Source organism: Halichondria panicea, chromosome 17 (assembly GCF_963675165.1).
Source record: "Halichondria panicea chromosome 17, odHalPani1.1, whole genome shotgun sequence".
NCBI lineage: Eukaryota > Metazoa > Porifera > Demospongiae > Suberitida > Halichondriidae > Halichondria > Halichondria panicea.
Window position 1 is genome coordinate 1897863 of NC_087393.1, and position 25183 is coordinate 1923045.

The following is a 25183-nucleotide window of genomic DNA, read 5'->3' on the forward strand; positions in this document are numbered from 1 at the left end:
TGTTATTTTCGTGGGCAAGCTGACCTCCACAAAATTTTAACGTAGGCGTGGCTTACCGGAACGTATGAATGCAGTGCAGGCAACAAGACTAAACGAAATTTTTACTCACGAAAATCATCGTTTTCAGATAAACGAATTTTTTACCCCACGAAAATTACCCGCTATACGGTATATCTACCTAGCACGCACTATTGCATTTGTTTTTAAATCGCTATAATTAAATAGTCTAATTCTCCACCCACCCTGACCTATTACAATCAACACTTTACTAGCTGAAAAGCAATTATGCACACAAGGCTAACCCTGGAAACGAAACGAAAGTAAAAGATACACAATTGCTGATTAGCAGTGCTGAACTAAACTGAAACATATAGGAGTTTTAGACAAACAACTAATAACAACATAGAGTAAACGTAAGTCTATTAAGATAAATGGCATGAAAGTAACACAGAACTGCAAGCAGGTTCTAGTTACGTATACTTGGGAGGTTGGGCTGCACCGCCATACATGGGGTTGTACGGGGGAGGGGCTTCTTTACCGGTAACATATGCAGCTGTAGTTGGTGATGGGGCTTCAGGGATGATGGGCGTGGCCTGTGATGTGCTCAGCGGAGTGTACTTTTTCCTCTGACGACGAACAAAATAGCAGCAACAAGCCATTATACACACCATGATCAATACAAAGAAAGACACACTTAGTAGTGATATAGCAACATATACCCAGACACGGGCTCCACAACCGATATCGATATTGCTGCTTTCTGACCAGTCGACATTGGAATCTGCCGACAAGGAGAGCAAGCCATAGCTGTTTCTCAATGGGATTTCAACCGTGCATAATTGACTATTATAATCATTTAGAGTACAGTTGCCGAGATCGCTTTCAGGCATGGGCACATACTTGGTACGGTACACGTCAAATTGAATATTTAAAGCACCGCTTGTTGAACCATGTTCCAAGAAGAATACCATGTAGTAATCATCTTCAGTTGCCACATTGTGGGTATAGTTTGTTTTAGAACTAGTGGAGCAAAAGTTTGGTATTGAGTTCGAATCAATTGCTTTACTTGATCTTGGATTATTGACCCAAGAGTTGAAATTTCGAGTACCTTTAATCACATAGTACATGAAATATCCACTGGAGTCTTTCTTACAGGCACTGAAACCAAAACTGGAGCCTTGGTAGAGACGATAGCTCCAATATTGGTAATCATGCTGCATAAAGTTAAAGAGTGGAGACTCTAGGAACTGAAACGAGTCGTGGTCAATCAACTGTGGTTTTTCAGATAACACTGAGAAGACGATACGAGTATCAGGTGGTAAAGTGTCGGTACTAGTACTGATGCTGATGTGATCACAGAAGATCGGAGAGTAGGCGATGATCCTAGTCTCGTTAGGGGCGTATTCTTTATCCGAACTGTTATCGCTGGGCAGGCCATATCGGACTGAGAAAATGATTGCCAAGGTGATGGATACCCCGACAACGGCCATCCAGAAGAAACTCCAACCAAGAGAGCGACGACGTTGCCTGAGTGTGTGTACAAGATTACGATTTTGTAATTGAAAGTGTGAGAATACAGTATGTTGTGGAGAAAGGTATCACAATAGTAAACGTTACTGTTTTTACACTCTAACTGTTACACATAGTTTACGTGTTACTTAATTCACATAACAAACTACCGTATAGAGGGTAATTTTCGTGGGGGCAAAATATTCGTGGTTTTCGTGGTTGAAGGTCTGACCACGAATATTTTACTCGCGAATGAAGCAACCTTGCTTACCTTTACCTGCAGTCCAAGTTCCAACCACGAAAATATTACCCACGAAATGTCTCAATAATTATTGCTGAACCACGAATATTTTGTCCCCCAAAGATTACCTGCTATACGGTATAGCGATTTAATTAGCTTACCCGTAGCGATAGTACACTCCTCCGGAGGTATGCACACTCCCATAGCCATAGTGACGGTGTCCATGGTGATTATGGTGGTGGTGGTGATGAAACCCGCCTCCCCCATGGTGACCTCCTCCTGTATGACCTGCTCCGTGTGGCATGACACTGGTGCTCTAGTTTTACGGCTGGCTCTGTGTGTGTGAAGGACAGTACATTCAGATTATTATTATTTGCCCATAATATTACTCACACAAAATCCACAATCCTTACTGAATAACGGTTCAGTTCGGATTATCACATTGCATGTAATTTAGAAGTGATGCACTAGCACTCACCATAGCAGCTTATAGTGGCATCCCTAAAGCTACAAACACAAAGCTTATCAAGGGTATATACCATAGCTCACCTTATTATTTTCTGCTTGTGTTGTAGACAATACCGCGTTTGGTGTAGATATAAATTTTAGATCTACTAGAGGTCAATTACATGTACATGTACTTCCAATTGTTATCATGTGACAAATTCACTTGTAACAACATTCATATTATTACATGTACGTAATAATAATGCATCTGCATGCATGTGGGTGCTTCCATGAATGTACTGTAGCAAATACAATGTTAATGCACGAGGCTAAAAAACAATAATATTATTATAAATTAGATGCTCCTATAATTTATAGTTAGCCGACATACCAGCCGTCTAAGCATCCAGAGTTAATTAATAAGCAAACAATGTCATTATGTCCTTTACTTCTAGCAGCTTCTAAAGCTTCTTGTCCATCTTCTATCATGTTGTTGAGTACAGCTCCTTTGTGCAACAGATAACCAACTACTTCCAACCGCCCAGCATGGCAGGCTAATTTCAGAGGCGAATCTCCGGATCGATTTTTCTCATAAATGGAAACTTCTCCAACTTGGACCATTCGTTCGACAATTTTCTTATTCCCTTTCGTAACAGCGACGTGAAATGGGGAGTTTCCGGTCGCATCTAATATCGTACATACAGCATTTCTATCGATCAAGTAGCAAGCAACCTCCTCATGATTGTTATACACTGCGTGGTGTAGGGCCGTTTCTTGTTTCACATTTGTCTGTATGTTCACTCTGACCTGGTGGTTCAGTAGGATTGTGACCAGATCCAGGAATCCTCCATTGCTGGCGTCGATGAGAGGTGACCAATTACTGTTGTCTACAACGTCACATTCGGCTTCTGACGATATTAGCAGTTGAACAACTTCCGTTCGACCTTTGAGACAAGCTAAATGGAGGGGTGTTCGACCGTCGTTTGAACGGACTTCTACGTCAGCACCGCTATCGAGAAACAACTGCACAGTACTATGGTGACCTTCTTGAGCTGCTAAATGTAAAGAGGACCATCCGTCTTTGTCTTGTGCAAATAAATCGCAACCTTGATCGAGTAAAATCTCACAAACTTCACGGCCTCCATTAAACGCTGCAAGGTGAATACAATTTCTTCCAGTGTCGATCATTCTCAAAACATCAGCTCCATGTTCGATCAGCACACGCACAACAGCAGTTTGGCCCTTGTTACAGGCAGAGTGCAGTGGTGTCCATTGCTTGCAGTCGAGAGCGTCAGCTTGAGGACAGTGTTTCAATAGTAACTCGACAATTTCAGCGTGCCCGTGCATGGCAGCAAGATGGAGGGGTATTCTGAGATTGTTGGCTTGGATAGAAGCGTCTGCCGCGCATCGGAGTAAGAGTTCGACAATGTGCATGTGACCTTCTTGTGCTGCAAGATGTAGGGCAGTCCACCCGTCTTTGTCCTTGAGGTGAATGTTGATGCCTTTATCAATCAAAAACTCTGCCACATTTTTGTGGCCATTAAATGCACAAAGGTGAAGAGAATTCCGGCCCATGAGAATGATAGAATCGATATTGGCTCCGTTGAGAAGCATCAATTTGGCAGTTTCTAAATGTCCCTTGTTGCAAGCCGAATGAAGTGGAGTCCATTGTTTGCCATCTGCCATGTTGATTTCAGAACCTTGTACAATGAGGTAATCCACAATATCGGTGTGTCCAGACGAAGCACACATGTGTAGTGGTTTGCGACCACTCTTTGAGGTAACAGTGATATCAGCCTCTCTATCCACGAGTATTTTGACAGCTTCCAAAGCACCTTCTTGTGCCGCTAAGTGTAGAGGTGTCCAACCTTCTTCATCTTTCTCGTTGATATCAATCCCACTGTCTAGAAGTAGAGTACAGATTTCTGTGAATCCGTTGAATGCGGCCAAATGAAGGGGATTTCTCCCGCCACCGATTCTGGTGTTCACTGTAGCACCGTTCTTGATCAGGTAGCTGGCAACGTCAAAGTGGTTGTGATGACACGCTATGCAGAGAGGGGTCCATTGTCGAGTGTCTTTCATATCTGTATAAAGTAATTGTATAAAGTAATTGTAATAACTATTATGCACAAGCGTGTATTGTGTAATAATTACTACATGTACATGCAGACATGTGTACACCCCCGTAAACTGGGAACAATACAAAATATTGTGCATTGTAAACACATGCACTGATGTTTAGAACAGTAGAAGGCAAAAATGCACAACAGTACAGACATACAAACATGTAATATGGTAATACAGCACGTATAAATTAATACATACCTATCTGGGCTCCATGCTTCAGCAAGTACTCCACTACTGGTAGTTGGCCTTTCATACAAGCAAGGTGAATCGGAGCACGGCGGTTGTCGGCTTGAATATTGACTTGTGCTTGCAAGAGAACTAGTCGCTTGACGATGTCTAGATGACCTTCTTGTGAACACAAATGAAGTGGAGTCCATCCTTTCTCGTCTCTAACAGTGAGGTCTGAGCCGGCTTCAAGTAGCATCTTGGCAATCTGAATTCGACCATGGTAGCAGGAAGAGTGTAGAGGAATTCTTTTGTTTTTTGCTCGAGCATTTACGTCGATTTTTGGCGTACCCAACAGAAGTTCAACGATCAACTCATGGCCTTCTTGGACAGCCAGGTGTAGAGGGCTCCAGTCGTCTTTGTCTTGATGCAGATAATCGATTCCTTCTTCAAGGAGAAACATGGCAACACTCGTATGCCCTTCAAAGGCGGCTAGATGAAGACAGTTTCGTCCGCTGTCGATGACATCATTGATTTGTGCACCTTTCTGGACTAACAGTTTAGCAATTCCCTTGTAACCGTGCTGACAAGCAACGTGGAGTGGGGTCCACTGTTTTGTGTCTCGAACAGATATTGTGGCTCCAGCCGAAATGAGAAAACCTGCCACTTGTAGTCGGCCTTTGAGAACGGCATTATGGAGTGGTGTACGTCCATTACTGGCCTGTGCATTGATGTCGACTTGGCGGTACTCTAAGAGATGTGTAACAATCTCTATGTGGCCCTCTTGTGCAGACAGGTGTAGGGGAGTCCAACCGTCTTTATCAGCACTAGTGATCAGCATCTCAGCCCCGGGGCATTCAAGAATATGCTTGATACAGATGAAGTGACCGTGGAAACAGGAGGCATGAACAGCATTGCGGCCGTTTTTGCTTGTTAAAGTGAGATCTGGGTTAGCCTCACAGATGGACTTCACAACGTTTGGGTGACCTTCTTGAGATGCGAGTATCACAGCAGTCCAACCTTCTTCGTCTTGTATATCCACGTCAGCTTTATGTTCGAGCAGCACTTTGGTGCATTCAACGAATCCTTCGAAGGCAGCAAGATGTAAAGCAGTTCGTCCGATCTTTATTTTGTCATTGACTCGAGCACCATGCTTAATAAGACACTCAGAAATCTGGGCATGCCCGTAGTGACAGGAAAAATGGAGGGGGGACCATCCCTTGTTGTCCTTGATATTTACGAAATCGTTTGACTTAATGTAAGGCAGCAACAATTCGACAAGCTCCAAAGACCCACTGCACACAGCTTCTTGAAGTGAGGTGGCCCCTGAGCTCTCGTGAACAAACTCTGGGTCGGCTCCATACTCTAACAGGAGTTTGACAATATCGACATTTCCAACGTTGCAGGCAATATGCAGCGGAGTGTATCCTTCACCGTCGAGAAGAGAGGTGCTAGCGTTGTTCTTGAGGAGAACTTCACAGATCTCTTTGAAGCCTCCCTCAACGGCAAGATGAAGAGGACCTATTACCGATTGAAAGGCACCATCGAAAACTAGTTTGTTAATGTTGTCGTTTGCAAAGTTCTTATCGGATAGAAGTTGTTCGACTTTGACCAAATCGCCATCTGTAGAGAAAGAAGCAACAAGGACTATTATATAAGACTAAAGCCATTCACCATACTTCTTTTTTGGGACTTCAAAAAAACCCTACATGTACATTGTACTTCAGTTACATCATCAAAGTAAAAGAGGGTGAACCAAATGAATCATGGATTAGCTCACTACTATTGAGACCAGACACGTTTATGATGTTTAGAATGATGTGCTTACGTCTACTACATGTATTACCAAATACGCTTTTTAATTTTGTGTATGAATCACGTATACATCTCAGAGGTCAGGAGCTTGAAACTCACACATACATACATACATGTACACTTGCTGATCTCGTTCATTCAATGTGCCAAGCACATGACACCACAGCTGACTTACCAGCACAGGCAGAGTGGAGATCCGACCCAGAATAGGGCTGGGCCATTGTCACAGCCGAGAGTTGTGAGAAGGGGTGTGTCAACTAGTGGACGTATGATCTGTAGATATGTACGTGGACATATAAATATACATTTCTGGTATTCACGAAGAGTCGTAATACTAAGGTACTTTATACGTACATATAATAATGTACGTGTAAGAACATGTTGTGTGTATAAATGTACGTACTACTATTGCATCATTGGCTTAATTAATGAGGTACTTTGTAACTGTATTAATCACATGTACTTACTTCAAGCAGAGAGCAAGCAAGTCTACAATCTACATCTACATGTGCTTTACTGATATATTAAACTGTACTGGTGGTGGTCTAATTAATGCACTTCACAAATCGATCCAAATTGTTACACGCTATCTTAAGCCTCTAGCTAGATGATCATACCTCCTGTGTGGTGCTGGTAGAAGAAGAAGTGGTCACTGTAGATAAGTTTTAGAAGTTGGTAATCGCCCACTTTTGATTCAGAATAGATCACAGCTTTGTTATCAAACCACGCCCCCTTGGGCCTTAACATGTAAAAGCGAGAACATTCTATTACAAACAAATAATATCACGTAAACATACAAACACAACAACTAGATTGAGGGTAACTGCAAGTTCTCTCCTTCCTTAGCCTCAAAGAATGTGTAGGAGAGAGTAATGGTGTCCACCTTTGCAACTGCTGGGTCGTCATTAAACTCTGGGTCAATGTAGAAAAATACTGGCATGTCCACCTACCAAGAAAGTTAAGCAAAGATTATGGTTTCCATAACACAAATTCTCAAAATATTGAAGCAGATAACAATTCAGTTTACGCAGAAGGACTAAATATTGTGACTAAACTTTGTACAACTCGACCCGTACCTGCTCATTTGGGTTTAGTCGTTGTTCCTCAAAACAGAAGCATTGGATCTTATTGAAATATAGTCCAGCCTCGAAGGGGACCACGTTATACGTTGCCATTCCGGTGATGGCTTTGTCTGAGGTATTTCGTGCAGTGTAGAAAGCAAGAGCTGTTTCTCCAAGTACCACCTTGATCTCTCGTTGCTGGGGCTTAAACTGCCAACGCATAGCTGCACTTGTGTCAGCATTGAATCTGAGGGAGATTTATAAATGATTTTCTGATACCGAGTACTGACATTTTTTGTACTTATGATTGAAGTGGAAGCAACGAAAGGCTAAATTAATGAGTATCAAATATATTAACATGCTTCGATAAAACACACGATTTGTACGCACTTAATAGTGATTTCTCTTTCCCTAACTGCCTCCATTTTCTCCACCTTCTCACTAGCCTCTGTCATAGTGACTGTCCCTCCATAACCAGATGCTTGACAGAATACCCGGTACAGGGGCACAGCTGCATATGAGAGTCCGACTACAAAAACTGCTATGGCGACGATGTACTTGAGCGTGCTTCGGTTTTGATTATATAACGGGCTATAGTCAGGTGATCTATAGTTTGGGGTAGTAGAGATATTGCATCGTTCAATATGGTATACAGTTCTTGAAAAAGATTTGTTATTGACTATACACTTGTCTTGAGTTTGAGTACAGAAGATCTTCCCTGAGACTGGTGTTGATAAAGTTCTATAAATTATGTGGTTTCCAATTAGTGATTGGCTTGTAGATCTAGTTGGACGAAGATGAGGGGGAAATGTTCTGAACCTTGACATTGTCAATCCTCTCCATATTCTGGACATCTTTATACTTTGGTGCCTTTTCGTTTCTATTTAATACACACTGTTAAAGATCGAGGTCATTTGAGGTTAAAGGTCACAGAGGTTGTTTTCCCCAGCATTAATTTTCTTGTGACCACGTGTAAATATAAACTAAAGCTAGCATACAAGCATAAATCTAAGCTTAGCTTGGCTTTATCGTAAACGTAGGAGAATTATGGAGAGAGAGGAGTGTTCACACAATGGAGCTGACACCAGTATACATCAAAACAGTCTGAGAGGACCACACATTCTGGCTAAAATGATCAAAGATGCACTAGAAAAAGACAGACATGTAAGTACATTGTATCAGTATGTCTTGAGTATTATAGTCCCTGTTTTGTATGTGGAAAGCAACACTACATGTATTTCATAAAACTGCCTAATAGCGTATACGTATAGCCCCACCTTATAAATTAACCCATACATGCATAGCCTCGTACAATGCTCGTATGAGCGTACTGTTTCTTGTCGCAACTCACTCTACCACATACTCTAGGGTGTGAACAAGGACTACATTGCTGTCATCAGCCACCTGTCAGCAACTGAAATGAAGCCAGTAGTAATGAGGCGATGGCTCCAGGCACTCAAGCTCTGTGTCTCTCAGCTCACCAGGGACTTTGACCTACTCGTTGGGGCAACACTGGTGGGTATGACCTGCTAGGTGCACATATGTTTGTTGTGTTATTGAGGAATCTACATTAATGCTTGTATGTGCTAAAAAAAACTTTAAATTTGAAGTACAAGACATGTACGTTGCAGAGTGCACACAAACACAGATTCTTACATGTATCTCTCCCTCCAGAGATTTTCATGGTTCGACAAGGATCCCGAAATAGTTCAGCTGTACATTGACTACCTGGCCAACCTCATCTCTGCTCAGACCTTCTATCTCAAGAGCACACTCACTTCGCTCTTACAACAGCTGTGGATACCAACTAACCCAGCTAGTGTGAGCTGTAACATCCACCAAGCTATGGACACCATTCTACAGTTAGTACCCACGGCTCCGTCAGTGCTCATGCCACTCCTCACCAAGAACTATCCCTTCAAAGGGAGGGGACCAGACATTCAGGTGAGCTGCTACTGTATTCTGAGATACAAGGTTGGCATGTAATTGCTTGGTCAGAAACGTAGAAAATAATCCATTGCATGGGGTGCAATGATAAGATTGTTCTGGAAGCCACGCGTATTATATGATGTGTGAACATCTGTCCAGTGCAGCATGGCTGCTCTGCTCTATTACAAAAGGCTAGCTAGATAAATCATTCTGCTAGACAGTTACATGCAAGCTAAACCTGCACATGTATAGGTGGGGGAGGAGCTCCAGCCCTCTGCCACTTTTGGTGTATAGCTTCACAGCACTAATCTGTACATGTGTGCAGGAGGTAGCCCTGAAGAACGTCCTGTATCTGACCACATACTGCCCTGCCCTCAGAGACGGTGTCTGGGAGCTCATCTTCCATCAGATGCTCTCTATCGATGTGAGTACAATCTACACATTGTAAATGCACAGATGTGTTCACTCTCTTCCCCTCCTCAAAGGTTGACATCCCCCGTCTTGAGGAGCACGGAGTGATCAGTGATGATACTGACGGTACTCAATTCCATGTTGAAGTGGACACTGAACCCAATCCCTGTTACAACAAGGAGGGGTTGAACCTTGAACCCTCGTACAGTCATGTCCAGGTGATGAGTAACGAGAGTGCTGAAAAAATGGACGTTATGATGACTGTGTTATTGGACCACCTCCACTCACTCTGCTACAATGATGGTGTGTCCATAATGTAGTGTACCGTATTGTACAACTATAGTATCATAAGTTGGCATACATTGTAGTCTATAGTTGACTGTTCATAATGTAATTAGTATTGTCCACTACTGTAACAGGTGTGCTTCTTGTGGATCTAGCCAGGCACTTCCTCACACTACTGCTCAAGGTAATGGACTATACGAGGGTCTGTTCATGCTCATTAATGGTATCCCACTCTTGCTGCAGATATTTGACCGAATGGTCCTTCCTACCCACGCATGTTCCCACGTCCAGTTCCTCCTCTTCAGACTCACTAGTCTACACGAGGTGAGGGGGAGGGTTGTACATGTTCAGTTGTGTAAGTGGATGGTTGTTGTGTATTCAATTATAATTTTGTATGTAGACTTGTGAGTGAGATCTTTACATATTTTTGCTAGTGTCTTATCGTTTCATTTCTTTCAGTCGTTCCCGGGCATCTTCCTGGATTTCCTGTGGGAAAAGGTGTGAACTCCTGTCCAACTAACTTAAATATAGAGATTATAATTCTCTATTTTTGTCCAGTTTCAAGATTTCAACACTCCTGCTGTACTGAGACAAACCTGTGCTGCCTATATTGCTAGCTACATCGCCAGATCAAAGTTCATTCCCATGATGATGGCCAAACTGTGTCTAAGCATCATGATGCGTCGGATTCATGAGTAAGTCATGTACTTTTAAAATGAAAGCACCGCGGGTGCTGATGCCTCGGTGGAGGTGCCAAAGCTACATAACATAAAACTACTAATAGCTAGCTTTTATCATAGAACTGTTCTATCCATGCTTTTATACACACATCATGATGAACATTTTTGCATGCAATCACAGGGAAACTCAAATAGTGGGTAATGATCGACCATGATTGTTGTTAAAAACGATCGATGCCAAAAGTTCAAGTCTAAATTAATGGCTGCAAGTCAGCAGAGCCTTGTAGCTCTTTTCTCACTCTTGCAGCTACCAATAGCTAGCGTTATATATAGTGCAGAGCTAACTACTAAGTAGAGTAGTAACACTCGGTGAACAAGGTTTGCTACGGACTCTTCTGAAAAGTCTGCAATGGCATTCTAAGTAGGCATAACTCGAGAACGAAGTTTTATTTTGCAAATCCACAAATAGCATGCCAAGAAAACATGACTAGAAGCCTATAGAAACTCTTCTTGCACTTCATTGATCCTTGAGCAGCTGAAATAGTCTACACACACACACACAAACACACTACCGTATACCTCGCTTGCGCATGCGCACCGAGGCATAACAACCGAGCCCAGCTTATGTAAAAGTCATTGACAAATTGATCTGCATAATTATGTTACTGGAAAACCCAATACATGACAGATGATTATATACAGATGTATATTGCTACACTGAGCTGTGCGTTTTACCCCTATCCCTCAATATTAATTTTGATAAGGGTTCGTAAATAACACGAGTGTTCTACTATATTGTACATGCCAAATGGGGCAATTCATCACAATGTCCGTGTTATGCAGGTACTTGGATGGCTGTTCCCCTGACAATATGAAACCAGAGGTCAAACTGCACGGTCCATTCTTCTCACTCTGTCAGGCTGTGTTCTATGTGTTTGTGTTCAGGCATAAGGCACTACTGGACTCACCAGATGGTGAGTTAAAGATCATTGATAGTAGAAAATCGGTTAAATTGTAGTAGTTACACATCCTCACACTACTAGCTGGTAGACTTCAGATACGAGTTTGTTTTAGTTTTGTGGGTACAGGATTGAAATTCTCGAGACAGCTCAATTTTGAAAGAGTCATCTCCTCTCGCCTCAACCCTCTCAAGGTGAGTACAGTTGCCCAGGTTGTGACCTGACTGTGTGCATTGTGTTAAGACTTACTCTGTATTTTGTCCTTTCCTCACCCTCACAATCTGTCCACCCACACACACACACACACACACACACTCAGGTGTGCCTCCCGACAGTAGTGGAAGTGTTTGCCTCCATCACCAACCATCACGAGATAGTGTTCTGCTACTCCATCTTGGAACAGAATAAACGACTCATTCTCTCCACTCCAGTTGTGACCCCAGAGGTTAAAGTTCAGCAACAGGAGCAAGCCAACCTCCTCGACTGTTATTTCCCCTTTGACCCCTACTGTCTGAAAAGGTGCTACATGCAATAGTGCTTATGTAAGGGATTAGTTCATTAACAGAGAGGTGCCTGTTATTTTACACTTTGGGGGACGGAACATTATCCTTGTACCCGGCTTCTTTGTCAGGACAGAGATTTTATTACAGTTAGTGTCGGCCGCCCTTATTCAGAAATTAGTATCCTTTATCGGAGGTTCCACAGTACGTACTATTAGAGTTGTTGCTATAGCTTAAGTTAGGATCGAGATATGTACAGTACCCATCAATAAAAAGTTCCCGTTCCGTTTGCGTAAAACGCACCGTTCCCGTTTAAACGCATAAAAAAACCGCATAATGAACGCATTGTATTATGCAAAACGCTACCGTTTTCACGCATGTGCAGAAAAATTGCTGAGTAAGCAGATTTGTTAACTTGTGATCGTGTGTACAGTGTAGCAGTAGCTAGCTAGCTAGCTAGCTTGTGTACTACAGTATAGCTGATTGTCTAGCGCTTTAATCCTTTAGTTAGCTTATAGATGCTGTTTTGCAACAGTGCACCGTTTCCCCAGTTGTTCTCGGTCTCGCATCAGCCCCAAGACTAAGTTGCCCTCCATGCAAGTTATTTGTGACCTGGAATGACCGTTTTTGAAGACCATCGTCTCTTCTCCAGTATGTCTGACTGCATGTCTGCGTACTTTATAATAGCTAGCTAGCTAGCTAGCTCATTGTACTATAAATCATACAGTATCATTGTGTAAGTAATTTAAAAAAAAAAAGATGATGTCACCGTTTTAATTTATAATGAGAAATTGGTCGCGTTCTGCATCCAGTTTAACGCTACCTTTATACGTGCGTTTTTAGAAACGGAACGGGAACTTTTTATTGATGTATACTGTAAGTCAGTATTGTAAAACTGTTGATTCATCAGAAATTGGTTGTCTTGTAAATTAATTGTTCAGTGGTATCAATCAGTCCATAAATTGCACGACTTTAAAGTTTGCCATTATTGAGAGATTGTTCACTTGTTGCATTCAACACAGGTCGTCAACAAGCTATTTTGGATTAGGCTGGTATAAGAGAGTAAGATCAATGTAGCAAAGATGTGGGTAACATTGATCTTTTGACAGAAGTTTGCCACTTTCTGATTAGAAATGTATTTTGCAAACAGAAAGAAAATCAGTAGAAGCAGTAGCAGGTACACTGGGAATATGAACCTTAGACCAGCTAAAGCAAGCTCAGTCATTTCAGGATAAAAGCAGATAGCAATTCCAAAATCAAGATTAAGAAATGCGATAATCTTCTCGGGTACTTGGCGAGCATCATTGGGTAAACTTGGGGAAAAAGAAGTGAGATACACACTACATATGTTGCTGTAGAAGATGAAACCATTAATGAAGCCATCTGTTATGGTCACATTCAACACTGCTAGATAAGCAAATAAACCAATTCCTAATATCGCAAAAAAAAGAATCCACAATAAGCTAATGTAGCTGTCGCATTTATCACATGATGATGTTCCTATCTTTCGACTAAAATTTTCTGCACACCCTCCACACAAAATCCCGGCTCGGTTGTTCCTACATTGAGAATCCGATTCTGATAGATCCAATATAGAATGTCCAGGGGTACAATAATCAAAAATGCACTGTTTCTGAATGTAACCAAACACTTCATCCATTCCAAGCCAGTAGTCAACACGGTATGACAGTGTGCCATCTTCATTGCATTCTACCTGTTCAAGATCTGTCACATTACAGTCACAGCCGTGAGTTATGTTATTGAAATTGAACCCACCTGGGCAAAAACGCAGAAACACTCTAGCTGTGAAATTTTCTACATGTTCTTCAGCAGAAGTTATGGTCATATCGTATGACGTGTTTTGCTCTGCAAAAACAATAAGAGGAACAGTTGTGAAAGTTTTATCCCCACCACCTGCTAAAAGATATCTATCGCTTCCACCAATCTGCGAGTGAGCAGCATCGTTTTCTGTGATTGTTTGAAGTTGTGAGAGAACTGTGAGAGGAACGGATTGGTTTAGTTTGTCAAAGCTTCCGAGAGATAGTGTGAAGTTCTGACCCGGATATAAGTTGATAGTTTTGTCATCGGTGTTGTTATACTCGACGATATGCTCAGCTACGGTATTTATGGTGTTTCCAGTTGTGAAAGGTGGATCGAAAATTATTGGGAGTAAAGAATTAGAGACGTTGGTAATGCTATCACTGAGAGCAAGGTGCACTAACCCACTATTGTTAACATTCCAAGGGCATCTGGAGAATGAGGACCCATAAATGGCCGATCCAAACTGGGCACGGTTGTTAATGAATGTCAAGCTATAACGGCCTTCTGGGTCGGGGCACTTGTTCTGAACATTACAAAAGATATCTACATCATCGATAAACAGAAAACAGTCATAGTCATTTGCACGTATGGTGTCAAAGTTAACGTATATGCCTCCACCATTCACTTGTGCCGTATTTTCAGTGAATCGCACATCTGCTCTATCTCCAGCTAGTACCAAATAGGACTCAGCGTCGAGACTTAAAGCACCTCCATTTATACCTACATTCTCACTGAAGTTGGTGGAACCTGAAATAACTAAAATGCCACTGTATACAGAGATCGCAGTTTGTTTGTTTGAGTAAAACCGATTTGTTCCATTAAGAGTAACATTGATGAAATTTATATCGATGACACCAGTGGTACTGGATTGAACAGAGAATGTAGGTATCCTTTGATTTCCTACAGCTGTTATCGAATCAAAAATAACCCTTAGGCCAGGCTCAAAGGCACTATAGCTAATCTCGGTGACAAACACTGCACTGCCATAATCTCCCATGTTGTTTTCAAAGTGGCAGTCTTGAATAGTCATTCTGTCTTGGATACCGGCGACAGTTGGTCCTAGTGAAAACACCTGAATACCGGAACCACTTTGGGCGATGTTTTGCTGGAAAGTACAGTTAAGAACATCCACGGAGCTTTCGAGTTGTGAAATGATCGTACTCAATAAGGTATCACTGTAGGCAGAATTAGAGGGAACTGGCAGGTAAAAAGCAGCAATAAGAGCTCCGGCAGGGTTCGAAACGTTTGTCTGTAGAGGACCATCCAAAACTTCCAAAATTATTCCATTGTCTAAGAAGTTAGTATTGGTAATGTAAATATGGCTATCAGATGTCAATTCGAAATGTGAAACTTCAAGTGCAGAGCCATGATATGTTCCAAAGTTGTTACTGAACAAGGAATCAGTTACATTTGCATACACAGTGTAAGAGCTCTGAGCAAGAGAGATGGTTATCCCACCAGCTCCAATAAAGGAAACGTTTTGAATCAATCTCGGCTCTAAGCTTCTCGATAGCAGGTTGTGCTGATATGAAAATAGATCGATACGACAGTTGTAGTTCTCACGGACCTGTATATTTTCAAGGAGAAGGTTGTATGTGTCGTTGATGCGAGTGAAATTCTCCAAATCAGCTATATAGTCCTGATAAAGTAGGTACATGGCACCTCCAGATCCTCCAGGAGAAGAGGTTTGTTCCACCTCCAAAACGCACTCAATTGGTCTGTTTCGTGTAAAGTTGACGTTAGAAATCCTCGACTTGCCAACAATGTTTATTCCCACAACTCCAAACCCTTTATTGCGATCCACAACCATGTCTTCCATTGTCAGATCAGTAATATGAGCCATAAAGAGTCCAGTTGAGAAATCACCAAGGGGATCATAAAACAAAACAATGAATCTTTCAATATAGGACAACGTAGCGTTGACATTTTCTGTCCCGTTGAAACCACAGCCACGAAGAGTAAGCCCTCTAAATGTCAGCCTCTCAATGCTCATGAATATTAGGCCAAATGAAGGGTCGCATTGTATTACCACATTAGAGGGATCGCTAGAATTACCAATGATGCTCAAATCAGTGAGGTCAATAACCCAAGAATAGTGACTGATTACGTGTTCTCCAGGTTGAAGGGAAAGTGTTGTGTTTGAAGTGAGATTGCTTATGCTTAGCATTGTATTCAGTGTCACACATGATTCATTGACTTCTGTTTGATTGTTGCAGTAAGGGCTTAATTGGACCACATTTTGAGCAAAGGTAGAAACGTGCAGGGATAATATGAGTAGTGATGTGAAGAGTAAGCAGCACGCCTCTCTTGACATGACAAAGCCTAGCAGTACTGCATGTACGAAGTGAAACAGACGTATATAGGTATACTTAAGTGATTATCAATTGAAAGGAGGTTTGAAATAAGGGTACTCTCCTACAAACACAAACAAACACTAATGTACATTGAATTCATAAACGTACATAATGAGAAGTTGAACCACATTGCTTGGTTAGTACAGTAATAGTGAATGCATGGTATTATAATTATAGCTACAATTAACCAGCAACACTTACATGTAATAATCTGATGTTCAAGGCACTTGGTGTTGTTGATCCACAGGCTTACTAACTTCTGATTATAGGCAGGTAGGTAGATCTATAATTATACTGCTCAAATGATTGTCACATGAGCTACTCACAGTCACAGTGCTGTGCAGGTATTGTACTCCCACTAAATGGGCAAATGTATTCATACACTCCTGATAGCTATGCCATTGTACACATTTACCAGCTGCATGCCGTAGTTATGACGAGATCAAATTACAACTTGCATCGTCATCGACGCATATTAAAAACTGGTCATAGACGTACGCGTATCTATATATATAATTACAAATCAGTTTGCAGATCTGATGACTAAAGTAGTACATATCGTATAACGGGTAATTTTCGTGGGGTAAACAATTGTTATTTTCGTGGGCAAGCTGACCTCCACAAAATTTTAACGTAGGCGTGGCTTACCGGAACGTATGAATGCAGTGCAGGCAACAAGACTAAACGAAATTTTTACTCACGAAAATCATCGTTTTCAGATAAACGAATTTTTTACCCCACGAAAATTACCCGCTATACGGTATATCTACCTAGCACGCACTATTGCATTTGTTTTTAAATCGCTATAATTAAATAGTCTAATTCTCCACCCACCCTGACCTATTACAATCAACACTTTACTAGCTGAAAAGCAATTATGCACACAAGGCTAACCCTGGAAACGAAACGAAAGTAAAAGATACACAATTGCTGATTAGCAGTGCTGAACTAAACTGAAACATATAGGAGTTTTAGACAAACAACTAATAACAACATAGAGTAAACGTAAGTCTATTAAGATAAATGGCATGAAAGTAACACAGAACTGCAAGCAGGTTCTAGTTACGTATACTTGGGAGGTTGGGCTGCACCGCCATACATGGGGTTGTACGGGGGAGGGGCTTCTTTACCGGTAACATATGCAGCTGTAGTTGGTGATGGGGCTTCAGGGATGATGGGCGTGGCCTGTGATGTGCTCAGCGGAGTGTACTTTTTCCTCTGACGACGAACAAAATAGCAGCAACAAGCCATTATACACACCATGATCAATACAAAGAAAGACACACTTAGTAGTGATATAGCAACATATACCCAGACACGGGCTCCACAACCGATATCGATATTGCTGCTTTCTGACCAGTCGACATTGGAATCTGCCGACAAGGAGAGCAAGCCATAGCTGTTTCTCAATGGGATTTCAACCGTGCATAATTGACTATTATAATCATTTAGAGTACAGTTGCCGAGATCGCTTTCAGGCATGGGCACATACTTGGTACGGTACACGTCAAATTGAATATTTAAAGCACCGCTTGTTGAACCATGTTCCAAGAAGAATACCATGTAGTAATCATCTTCAGTTGCCACATTGTGGGTATAGTTTGTTTTAGAACTAGTGGAGCAAAAGTTTGGTATTGAGTTCGAATCAATTGCTTTACTTGATCTTGGATTATTGACCCAAGAGTTGAAATTTCGAGTACCTTTAATCACATAGTACATGAAATATCCACTGGAGTCTTTCTTACAGGCACTGAAACCAAAACTGGAGCCTTGGTAGAGACGATAGCTCCAATATTGGTAATCATGCTGCATAAAGTTAAAGAGTGGAGACTCTAGGAACTGAAACGAGTCGTGGTCAATCAACTGTGGTTTTTCAGATAACACTGAGAAGACGATACGAGTATCAGGTGGTAAAGTGTCGGTACTAGTACTGATGCTGATGTGATCACAGAAGATCGGAGAGTAGGCGATGATCCTAGTCTCGTTAGGGGCGTATTCTTTATCCGAACTGTTATCGCTGGGCAGGCCATATCGGACTGAGAAAATGATTGCCAAGGTGATGGATACCCCGACAACGGCCATCCAGAAGAAACTCCAACCAAGAGAGCGACGACGTTGCCTGAGTGTGTGTACAAGATTACGATTTTGTAATTGAAAGTGTGAGAATACAGTATGTTGTGGAGAAAGGTATCACAATAGTAAACGTTACTGTTTTTACACTCTAACTGTTACACATAGTTTACGTGTTACTTAATTCACATAACAAACTACCGTATAGAGGGTAATTTTCGTGGGGGCAAAATATTCGTGGTTTTCGTGGTTGAAGGTCTGACCACGAATATTTTACTCGCGAATGAAGCAACCTTGCTTACCTTTACCTGCAGTCCAAGTTCCAACCACGAAAATATTACCCACGAAATGTCTCAATAATTATTGCTGAACCACGAATATTTTGTCCCCCAAAGATTACCTGCTATACGGTATAGCGATTTAATTAGCTTACCCGTAGCGATAGTACACTCCTCCGGAGGTATGCACACTCCCATAGCCATAGTGACGGTGTCCATGGTGATTATGGTGGTGGTGGTGATGAAACCCGCCTCCCCCATGGTGACCTCCTCCTGTATGACCTGCTCCGTGTGGCATGACACTGGTGCTCTAGTTTTACGGCTGGCTCTGTGTGTGTGAAGGACAGTACATTCAGATTATTATTATTTGCCCATAATATTACTCACACAAAATCCACAATCCTTACTGAATAACGGTTCAGTTCGGATTATCACATTGCATGTAATTTAGAAGTGATGCACTAGCACTCACCATAGCAGCTTATAGTGGCATCCCTAAAGCTACAAACACAAAGCTTATCAAGGGTATATACCATAGCTCACCTTATTATTTTCTGCTTGTGTTGTAGACAATACCGCGTTTGGTGTAGATATAAATTTTAGATCTACTAGAGGTCAATTACATGTACATGTACTTCCAATTGTTATCATGTGACAAATTCACTTGTAACAACATTCATATTATTACATGTACGTAATAATAATGCATCTGCATGCATGTGGGTGCTTCCATGAATGTACTGTAGCAAATACAATGTTAATGCACGAGGCTAAAAAACAATAATATTATTATAAATTAGATGCTCCTATAATTTATAGTTAGCCGACATACCAGCCGTCTAAGCATCCAGAGTTAATTAATAAGCAAACAATGTCATTATGTCCTTTACTTCTAGCAGCTTCTAAAGCTTCTTGTCCATCTTCTATCATGTTGTTGAGTACAGCTCCTTTGTGCAACAGATAACCAACTACTTCCAACCGCCCAGCATGGCAGGCTAATTTCAGAGGCGAATCTCCGGATCGATTTTTCTCATAAATGGAAACTTCTCCAACTTGGACCATTCGTTCGACAATTTTCTTATTCCCTTTCGTAACAGCGACGTGAAATGGGGAGTTTCCGGTCGCATCTAATATCGTACATACAGCATTTCTATCGATCAAGTAGCAAGCAACCTCCTCATGATTGTTATACACTGCGTGGTGTAGGGCCGTTTCTTGTTTCACATTTGTCTGTATGTTCACTCTGACCTGGTGGTTCAGTAGGATTGTGACCAGATCCAGGAATCCTCCATTGCTGGCGTCGATGAGAGGTGACCAATTACTGTTGTCTACAACGTCACATTCGGCTTCTGACGATATTAGCAGTTGAACAACTTCCGTTCGACCTTTGAGACAAGCTAAATGGAGGGGTGTTCGACCGTCGTTTGAACGGACTTCTACGTCAGCACCGCTATCGAGAAACAACTGCACAGTACTATGGTGACCTTCTTGAGCTGCTAAATGTAAAGAGGACCATCCGTCTTTGTCTTGTGCAAATAAATCGCAACCTTGATCGAGTAAAATCTCACAAACTTCACGGCCTCCATTAAACGCTGCAAGGTGAATACAATTTCTTCCAGTGTCGATCATTCTCAAAACATCAGCTCCATGTTCGATCAGCACACGCACAACAGCAGTTTGGCCCTTGTTACAGGCAGAGTGCAGTGGTGTCCATTGCTTGCAGTCGAGAGCGTCAGCTTGAGGACAGTGTTTCAATAGTAACTCGACAATTTCAGCGTGCCCGTGCATGGCAGCAAGATGGAGGGGTATTCTGAGATTGTTGGCTTGGATAGAAGCGTCTGCCGCGCATCGGAGTAAGAGTTCGACAATGTGCATGTGACCTTCTTGTGCTGCAAGATGTAGGGCAGTCCACCCGTCTTTGTCCTTGAGGTGAATGTTGATGCCTTTATCAATCAAAAACTCTGCCACATTTTTGTGGCCATTAAATGCACAAAGGTGAAGAGAATTCCGGCCCATGAGAATGATAGAATCGATATTGGCTCCGTTGAGAAGCATCAATTTGGCAGTTTCTAAATGTCCCTTGTTGCAAGCCGAATGAAGTGGAGTCCATTGTTTGCCATCTGCCATGTTGATTTCAGAACCTTGTACAATGAGGTAATCCACAATATCGGTGTGTCCAGACGAAGCACACATGTGTAGTGGTTTGCGACCACTCTTTGAGGTAACAGTGATATCAGCCTCTCTATCCACGAGTATTTTGACAGCTTCCAAAGCACCTTCTTGTGCCGCTAAGTGTAGAGGTGTCCAACCTTCTTCATCTTTCTCGTTGATATCAATCCCACTGTCTAGAAGTAGAGTACAGATTTCTGTGAATCCGTTGAATGCGGCCAAATGAAGGGGATTTCTCCCGCCACCGATTCTGGTGTTCACTGTAGCACCGTTCTTGATCAGGTAGCTGGCAACGTCAAAGTGGTTGTGATGACACGCTATGCAGAGAGGGGTCCATTGTCGAGTGTCTTTCATATCTGTATAAAGTAATTGTATAAAGTAATTGTAATAACTATTATGCACAAGCGTGTATTGTGTAATAATTACTACATGTACATGCAGACATGTGTACACCCCCGTAAACTGGGAACAATACAAAATATTGTGCATTGTAAACACATGCACTGATGTTTAGAACAGTAGAAGGCAAAAATGCACAACAGTACAGACATACAAACATGTAATATGGTAATACAGCACGTATAAATTAATACATACCTATCTGGGCTCCATGCTTCAGCAAGTACTCCACTACTGGTAGTTGGCCTTTCATACAAGCAAGGTGAATCGGAGCACGGCGGTTGTCGGCTTGAATATTGACTTGTGCTTGCAAGAGAACTAGTCGCTTGACGATGTCTAGATGACCTTCTTGTGAACACAAATGAAGTGGAGTCCATCCTTTCTCGTCTCTAACAGTGAGGTCTGAGCCGGCTTCAAGTAGCATCTTGGCAATCTGAATTCGACCATGGTAGCAGGAAGAGTGTAGAGGAATTCTTTTGTTTTTTGCTCGAGCATTTACGTCGATTTTTGGCGTACCCAACAGAAGTTCAACGATCAACTCATGGCCTTCTTGGACAGCCAGGTGTAGAGGGCTCCAGTCGTCTTTGTCTTGATGCAGATAATCGATTCCTTCTTCAAGGAGAAACATGGCAACACTCGTATGCCCTTCAAAGGCGGCTAGATGAAGACAGTTTCGTCCGCTGTCGATGACATCATTGATTTGTGCACCTTTCTGGACTAACAGTTTAGCAATTCCCTTGTAACCGTGCTGACAAGCAACGTGGAGTGGGGTCCACTGTTTTGTGTCTCGAACAGATATTGTGGCTCCAGCCGAAATGAGAAAACCTGCCACTTGTAGTCGGCCTTTGAGAACGGCATTATGGAGTGGTGTACGTCCATTACTGGCCTGTGCATTGATGTCGACTTGGCGGTACTCTAAGAGATGTGTAACAATCTCTATGTGGCCCTCTTGTGCAGACAGGTGTAGGGGAGTCCAACCGTCTTTATCAGCACTAGTGATCAGCATCTCAGCCCCGGGGCATTCAAGAATATGCTTGATACAGATGAAGTGACCGTGGAAACAGGAGGCATGAACAGCATTGCGGCCGTTTTTGCTTGTTAAAGTGAGATCTGGGTTAGCCTCACAGATGGACTTCACAACGTTTGGGTGACCTTCTTGAGATGCGAGTATCACAGCAGTCCAACCTTCTTCGTCTTGTATATCCACGTCAGCTTTATGTTCGAGCAGCACTTTGGTGCATTCAACGAATCCTTCGAAGGCAGCAAGATGTAAAGCAGTTCGTCCGATCTTTATTTTGTCATTGACTCGAGCACCATGCTTAATAAGACACTCAGAAATCTGGGCATGCCCGTAGTGACAGGAAAAATGGAGGGGGGACCATCCCTTGTTGTCCTTGATATTTACGAAATCGTTTGACTTAATGTAAGGCAGCAACAATTCGACAAGCTCCAAAGACCCACTGCACACAGCTTCTTGAAGTGAGGTGGCCCCTGAGCTCTCGTGAACAAACTCTGGGTCGGCTCCATACTCTAACAGGAGTTTGACAATATCGACATTTCCAACGTTGCAGGCAATATGCAGCGGAGTGTATCCTTCACCGTCGAGAAGAGAGGTGCTAGCGTTGTTCTTGAGGAGAACTTCACAGATCTCTTTGAAGCCTCCCTCAACGGCAAGATGAAGAGGACCTATTACCGATTGAAAGGCACCATCGAAAACTAGTTTGTTAATGTTGTCGTTTGCAAAGTTCTTATCGGATAGAAGTTGTTCGACTTTGACCAAATCGCCATCTGTAGAGAAAGAAGCAACAAGGACTATTATATAAGACTAAAGCCATTCACCATACTTCTTTTTTGGGACTTCAAAAAAACCCTACATGTACATTGTACTTCAGTTACATCATCAAAGTAAAAGAGGGTGAACCAAATGAATCATGGATTAGCTCACTACTATTGAGACCAGACACGTTTATGATGTTTAGAATGATGTGCTTACGTCTACTACATGTATTACCAAATACGCTTTTTAATTTTGTGTATGAATCACGTATACATCTCAGAGGTCAGGAGCTTGAAACTCACACATACATACATACATGTACACTTGCTGATCTCGTTCATTCAATGTGCCAAGCACATGACACCACAGCTGACTTACCAGCACAGGCAGAGTGGAGATCCGACCCAGAATAGGGCTGGGCCATTGTCACAGCCGAGAGTTGTGAGAAGGGGTGTGTCAACTAGTGGACGTATGATCTGTAGATATGTACGTGGACATATAAATATACATTTCTGGTATTCACGAAGAGTCGTAATACTAAGGTACTTTATACGTACATATAATAATGTACGTGTAAGAACATGTTGTGTGTATAAATGTACGTACTACTATTGCATCATTGGCTTAATTAATGAGGTACTTTGTAACTGTATTAATCACATGTACTTACTTCAAGCAGAGAGCAAGCAAGTCTACAATCTACATCTACATGTGCTTTACTGATATATTAAACTGTACTGGTGGTGGTCTAATTAATGCACTTCACAAATCGATCCAAATTGTTACACGCTATCTTAAGCCTCTAGCTAGATGATCATACCTCCTGTGTGGTGCTGGTAGAAGAAGAAGTGGTCACTGTAGATAAGTTTTAGAAGTTGGTAATCGCCCACTTTTGATTCAGAATAGATCACAGCTTTGTTATCAAACCACGCCCCCTTGGGCCTTAACATGTAAAAGCGAGAACATTCTATTACAAACAAATAATATCACGTAAACATACAAACACAACAACTAGATTGAGGGTAACTGCAAGTTCTCTCCTTCCTTAGCCTCAAAGAATGTGTAGGAGAGAGTAATGGTGTCCACCTTTGCAACTGCTGGGTCGTCATTAAACTCTGGGTCAATGTAGAAAAATACTGGCATGTCCACCTACCAAGAAAGTTAAGCAAAGATTATGGTTTCCATAACACAAATTCTCAAAATATTGAAGCAGATAACAATTCAGTTTACGCAGAAGGACTAAATATTGTGACTAAACTTTGTACAACTCGACCCGTACCTGCTCATTTGGGTTTAGTCGTTGTTCCTCAAAACAGAAGCATTGGATCTTATTGAAATATAGTCCAGCCTCGAAGGGGACCACGTTATACGTTGCCATTCCGGTGATGGCTTTGTCTGAGGTATTTCGTGCAGTGTAGAAAGCAAGAGCTGTTTCTCCAAGTACCACCTTGATCTCTCGTTGCTGGGGCTTAAACTGCCAACGCATAGCTGCACTTGTGTCAGCATTGAATCTGAGGGAGATTTATAAATGATTTTCTGATACCGAGTACTGACATTTTTTGTACTTATGATTGAAGTGGAAGCAACGAAAGGCTAAATTAATGAGTATCAAATATATTAACATGCTTCGATAAAACACACGATTTGTACGCACTTAATAGTGATTTCTCTTTCCCTAACTGCCTCCATTTTCTCCACCTTCTCACTAGCCTCTGTCATAGTGACTGTCCCTCCATAACCAGATGCTTGACAGAATACCCGGTACAGGGGCACAGCTGCATATGAGAGTCCGACTACAAAAACTGCTATGGCGACGATGTACTTGAGCGTGCTTCGGTTTTGATTATATAACGGGCTATAGTCAGGTGATCTATAGTTTGGGGTAGTAGAGATATTGCATCGTTCAATATGGTATACAGTTCTTGAAAAAGATTTGTTATTGACTATACACTTGTCTTGAGTTTGAGTACAGAAGATCTTCCCTGAGACTGGTGTTGATAAAGTTCTATAAATTATGTGGTTTCCAATTAGTGATTGGCTTGTAGATCTAGTTGGACGAAGATGAGGGGGAAATGTTCTGAACCTTGACATTGTCAATCCTCTCCATATTCTGGACATCTTTATACTTTGGTGCCTTTTCGTTTCTATTTAATACACACTGTTAAAGATCGAGGTCATTTGAGGTT

The 25183-nt window shown here is 41.9% G+C and overlaps 6 protein-coding genes across 7 annotated transcripts; 1 reads left to right on the forward strand and 5 right to left on the reverse strand.

The window, feature by feature from the left end:
• Positions 1 to 264: 264 nt before the first annotated feature.
• On the reverse strand, positions 265 to 7051 carry LOC135350769 (serine/threonine-protein phosphatase 6 regulatory ankyrin repeat subunit B-like). The gene is made up of 6 exons (XM_064549602.1): positions 6922 to 7051; positions 6480 to 6577; positions 4523 to 6112; positions 2300 to 4281; positions 1912 to 2084; positions 265 to 1527 (listed from the first exon to the last, which is right to left on the reverse strand). The coding sequence occupies exons 2-4, from the start codon at positions 6523 to 6525 to the stop codon at positions 2576 to 2578; spliced, it is 3342 nt and encodes a 1113-aa protein (XP_064405672.1). The 5' UTR covers positions 6526 to 6577; positions 6922 to 7051; the 3' UTR covers positions 265 to 1527; positions 1912 to 2084; positions 2300 to 2575.
• A 1-nt stretch (position 7052) lies between these two features.
• LOC135350821 (cytochrome c oxidase assembly protein COX11, mitochondrial-like) lies at positions 7053 to 8283 on the reverse strand. The gene is made up of 3 exons (XM_064549673.1): positions 7756 to 8283; positions 7381 to 7612; positions 7053 to 7250 (listed from the first exon to the last, which is right to left on the reverse strand). The coding sequence occupies exons 1-3, from the start codon at positions 8217 to 8219 to the stop codon at positions 7113 to 7115; spliced, it is 834 nt and encodes a 277-aa protein (XP_064405743.1). The 5' UTR covers positions 8220 to 8283; the 3' UTR covers positions 7053 to 7112.
• A 15-nt stretch (positions 8284 to 8298) lies between these two features.
• LOC135350777 (RNA polymerase I-specific transcription initiation factor RRN3-like) lies at positions 8299 to 17627 on the forward strand. Of its 2 annotated transcripts, XM_064549610.1 has the most exons (13): positions 8300 to 8529; positions 8734 to 8880; positions 9040 to 9309; positions 9620 to 9718; positions 9780 to 10008; positions 10125 to 10174; positions 10234 to 10314; positions 10450 to 10488; positions 10549 to 10685; positions 11514 to 11644; positions 11759 to 11823; positions 11949 to 12148; positions 12681 to 17627. In XM_064549610.1, exons 1-13 carry the CDS (start codon positions 8413 to 8415, stop codon positions 12748 to 12750), a joined length of 1635 nt encoding a protein of 544 aa, XP_064405680.1. In that variant the 5' UTR covers positions 8300 to 8412; the 3' UTR covers positions 12751 to 17627. The 2 variants fall into 2 exon arrangements, 1 of the variants encoding a protein (XP_064405680.1); XR_010399269.1 differs by lacking the exon at positions 12681 to 17627 and having other exon boundaries at positions 8299 to 8529; positions 11745 to 11823; positions 11949 to 12033.
• LOC135350772 (uncharacterized) lies at positions 13115 to 16264 on the reverse strand. The gene has a single exon (XM_064549605.1). The coding sequence runs from the start codon at positions 16262 to 16264 to the stop codon at positions 13130 to 13132; it is 3135 nt and encodes a 1044-aa protein (XP_064405675.1). The 3' UTR covers positions 13115 to 13129.
• LOC135350770 (serine/threonine-protein phosphatase 6 regulatory ankyrin repeat subunit B-like) lies at positions 17161 to 23947 on the reverse strand. Its single transcript, XM_064549603.1, has 6 exons — positions 23818 to 23947; positions 23376 to 23473; positions 21419 to 23008; positions 19196 to 21177; positions 18808 to 18980; positions 17161 to 18423 (listed from the first exon to the last, which is right to left on the reverse strand). Exons 2-4 carry the CDS (start codon positions 23419 to 23421, stop codon positions 19472 to 19474), a joined length of 3342 nt encoding a protein of 1113 aa, XP_064405673.1. The 5' UTR covers positions 23422 to 23473; positions 23818 to 23947; the 3' UTR covers positions 17161 to 18423; positions 18808 to 18980; positions 19196 to 19471.
• Position 23948: 1 nt separating this feature from the next.
• On the reverse strand, positions 23949 to 25179 carry LOC135350822 (cytochrome c oxidase assembly protein COX11, mitochondrial-like). The gene is made up of 3 exons (XM_064549674.1): positions 24652 to 25179; positions 24277 to 24508; positions 23949 to 24146 (listed from the first exon to the last, which is right to left on the reverse strand). The coding sequence occupies exons 1-3, from the start codon at positions 25113 to 25115 to the stop codon at positions 24009 to 24011; spliced, it is 834 nt and encodes a 277-aa protein (XP_064405744.1). The 5' UTR covers positions 25116 to 25179; the 3' UTR covers positions 23949 to 24008.
• Between the last annotated feature and the right edge of the window lie 4 nt (positions 25180 to 25183).

Excerpts from the sequence above, each read along its gene's own strand:
- LOC135350821 (XM_064549673.1), bottom strand. The coding sequence starts at position 8,219 with ATGTCCAGAATATGGAGAGGATTGACAATGTCAAGGTTCAGAACATTT. Across the intron at positions 7,613-7,755 it reads GAAAGAGAAATCACTATTAA|ATTCAATGCTGACACAAGTG; the intron begins GTGCGTACAAAT and ends AATCTCCCTCAG. Across the intron at positions 7,251-7,380 it reads GACTAAACCCAAATGAGCAG|GTGGACATGCCAGTATTTTT; the intron begins GTACGGGTCGAG and ends CTTTCTTGGTAG.
- LOC135350769 (XM_064549602.1), bottom strand. The coding sequence starts at position 6,525 with ATGGCCCAGCCCTATTCTGGGTCGGATCTCCACTCTGCCTGTGCTG. Across the intron at positions 6,113-6,479 it reads TCTCCACTCTGCCTGTGCTG|ATGGCGATTTGGTCAAAGTC; the intron begins GTAAGTCAGCTG and ends CTTTCTCTACAG. Across the intron at positions 4,282-4,522 it reads GAAGCATGGAGCCCAGATAG|ATATGAAAGACACTCGACAA; the intron begins GTATGTATTAAT and ends TACTTTATACAG.
- LOC135350770 (XM_064549603.1), bottom strand. The coding sequence starts at position 23,421 with ATGGCCCAGCCCTATTCTGGGTCGGATCTCCACTCTGCCTGTGCTG. Across the intron at positions 23,009-23,375 it reads TCTCCACTCTGCCTGTGCTG|ATGGCGATTTGGTCAAAGTC; the intron begins GTAAGTCAGCTG and ends CTTTCTCTACAG. Across the intron at positions 21,178-21,418 it reads GAAGCATGGAGCCCAGATAG|ATATGAAAGACACTCGACAA; the intron begins GTATGTATTAAT and ends TACTTTATACAG.
- LOC135350772 (XM_064549605.1), bottom strand. The coding sequence starts at position 16,264 with ATGTCAAGAGAGGCGTGCTGCTTACTCTTCACATCACTACTCATATTA.
- LOC135350822 (XM_064549674.1), bottom strand. The coding sequence starts at position 25,115 with ATGTCCAGAATATGGAGAGGATTGACAATGTCAAGGTTCAGAACATTT. Across the intron at positions 24,509-24,651 it reads GAAAGAGAAATCACTATTAA|ATTCAATGCTGACACAAGTG; the intron begins GTGCGTACAAAT and ends AATCTCCCTCAG. Across the intron at positions 24,147-24,276 it reads GACTAAACCCAAATGAGCAG|GTGGACATGCCAGTATTTTT; the intron begins GTACGGGTCGAG and ends CTTTCTTGGTAG.
- LOC135350777 (XM_064549610.1), top strand. The coding sequence starts at position 8,413 with ATGGAGAGAGAGGAGTGTTCACACAATGGAGCTGACACCAGTATACAT. Across the intron at positions 10,489-10,548 it reads TGGATTTCCTGTGGGAAAAG|TTTCAAGATTTCAACACTCC; the intron begins GTGTGAACTCCT and ends ATTTTTGTCCAG. Across the intron at positions 11,824-11,948 it reads CTCGCCTCAACCCTCTCAAG|GTGTGCCTCCCGACAGTAGT; the intron begins GTGAGTACAGTT and ends ACACACACTCAG.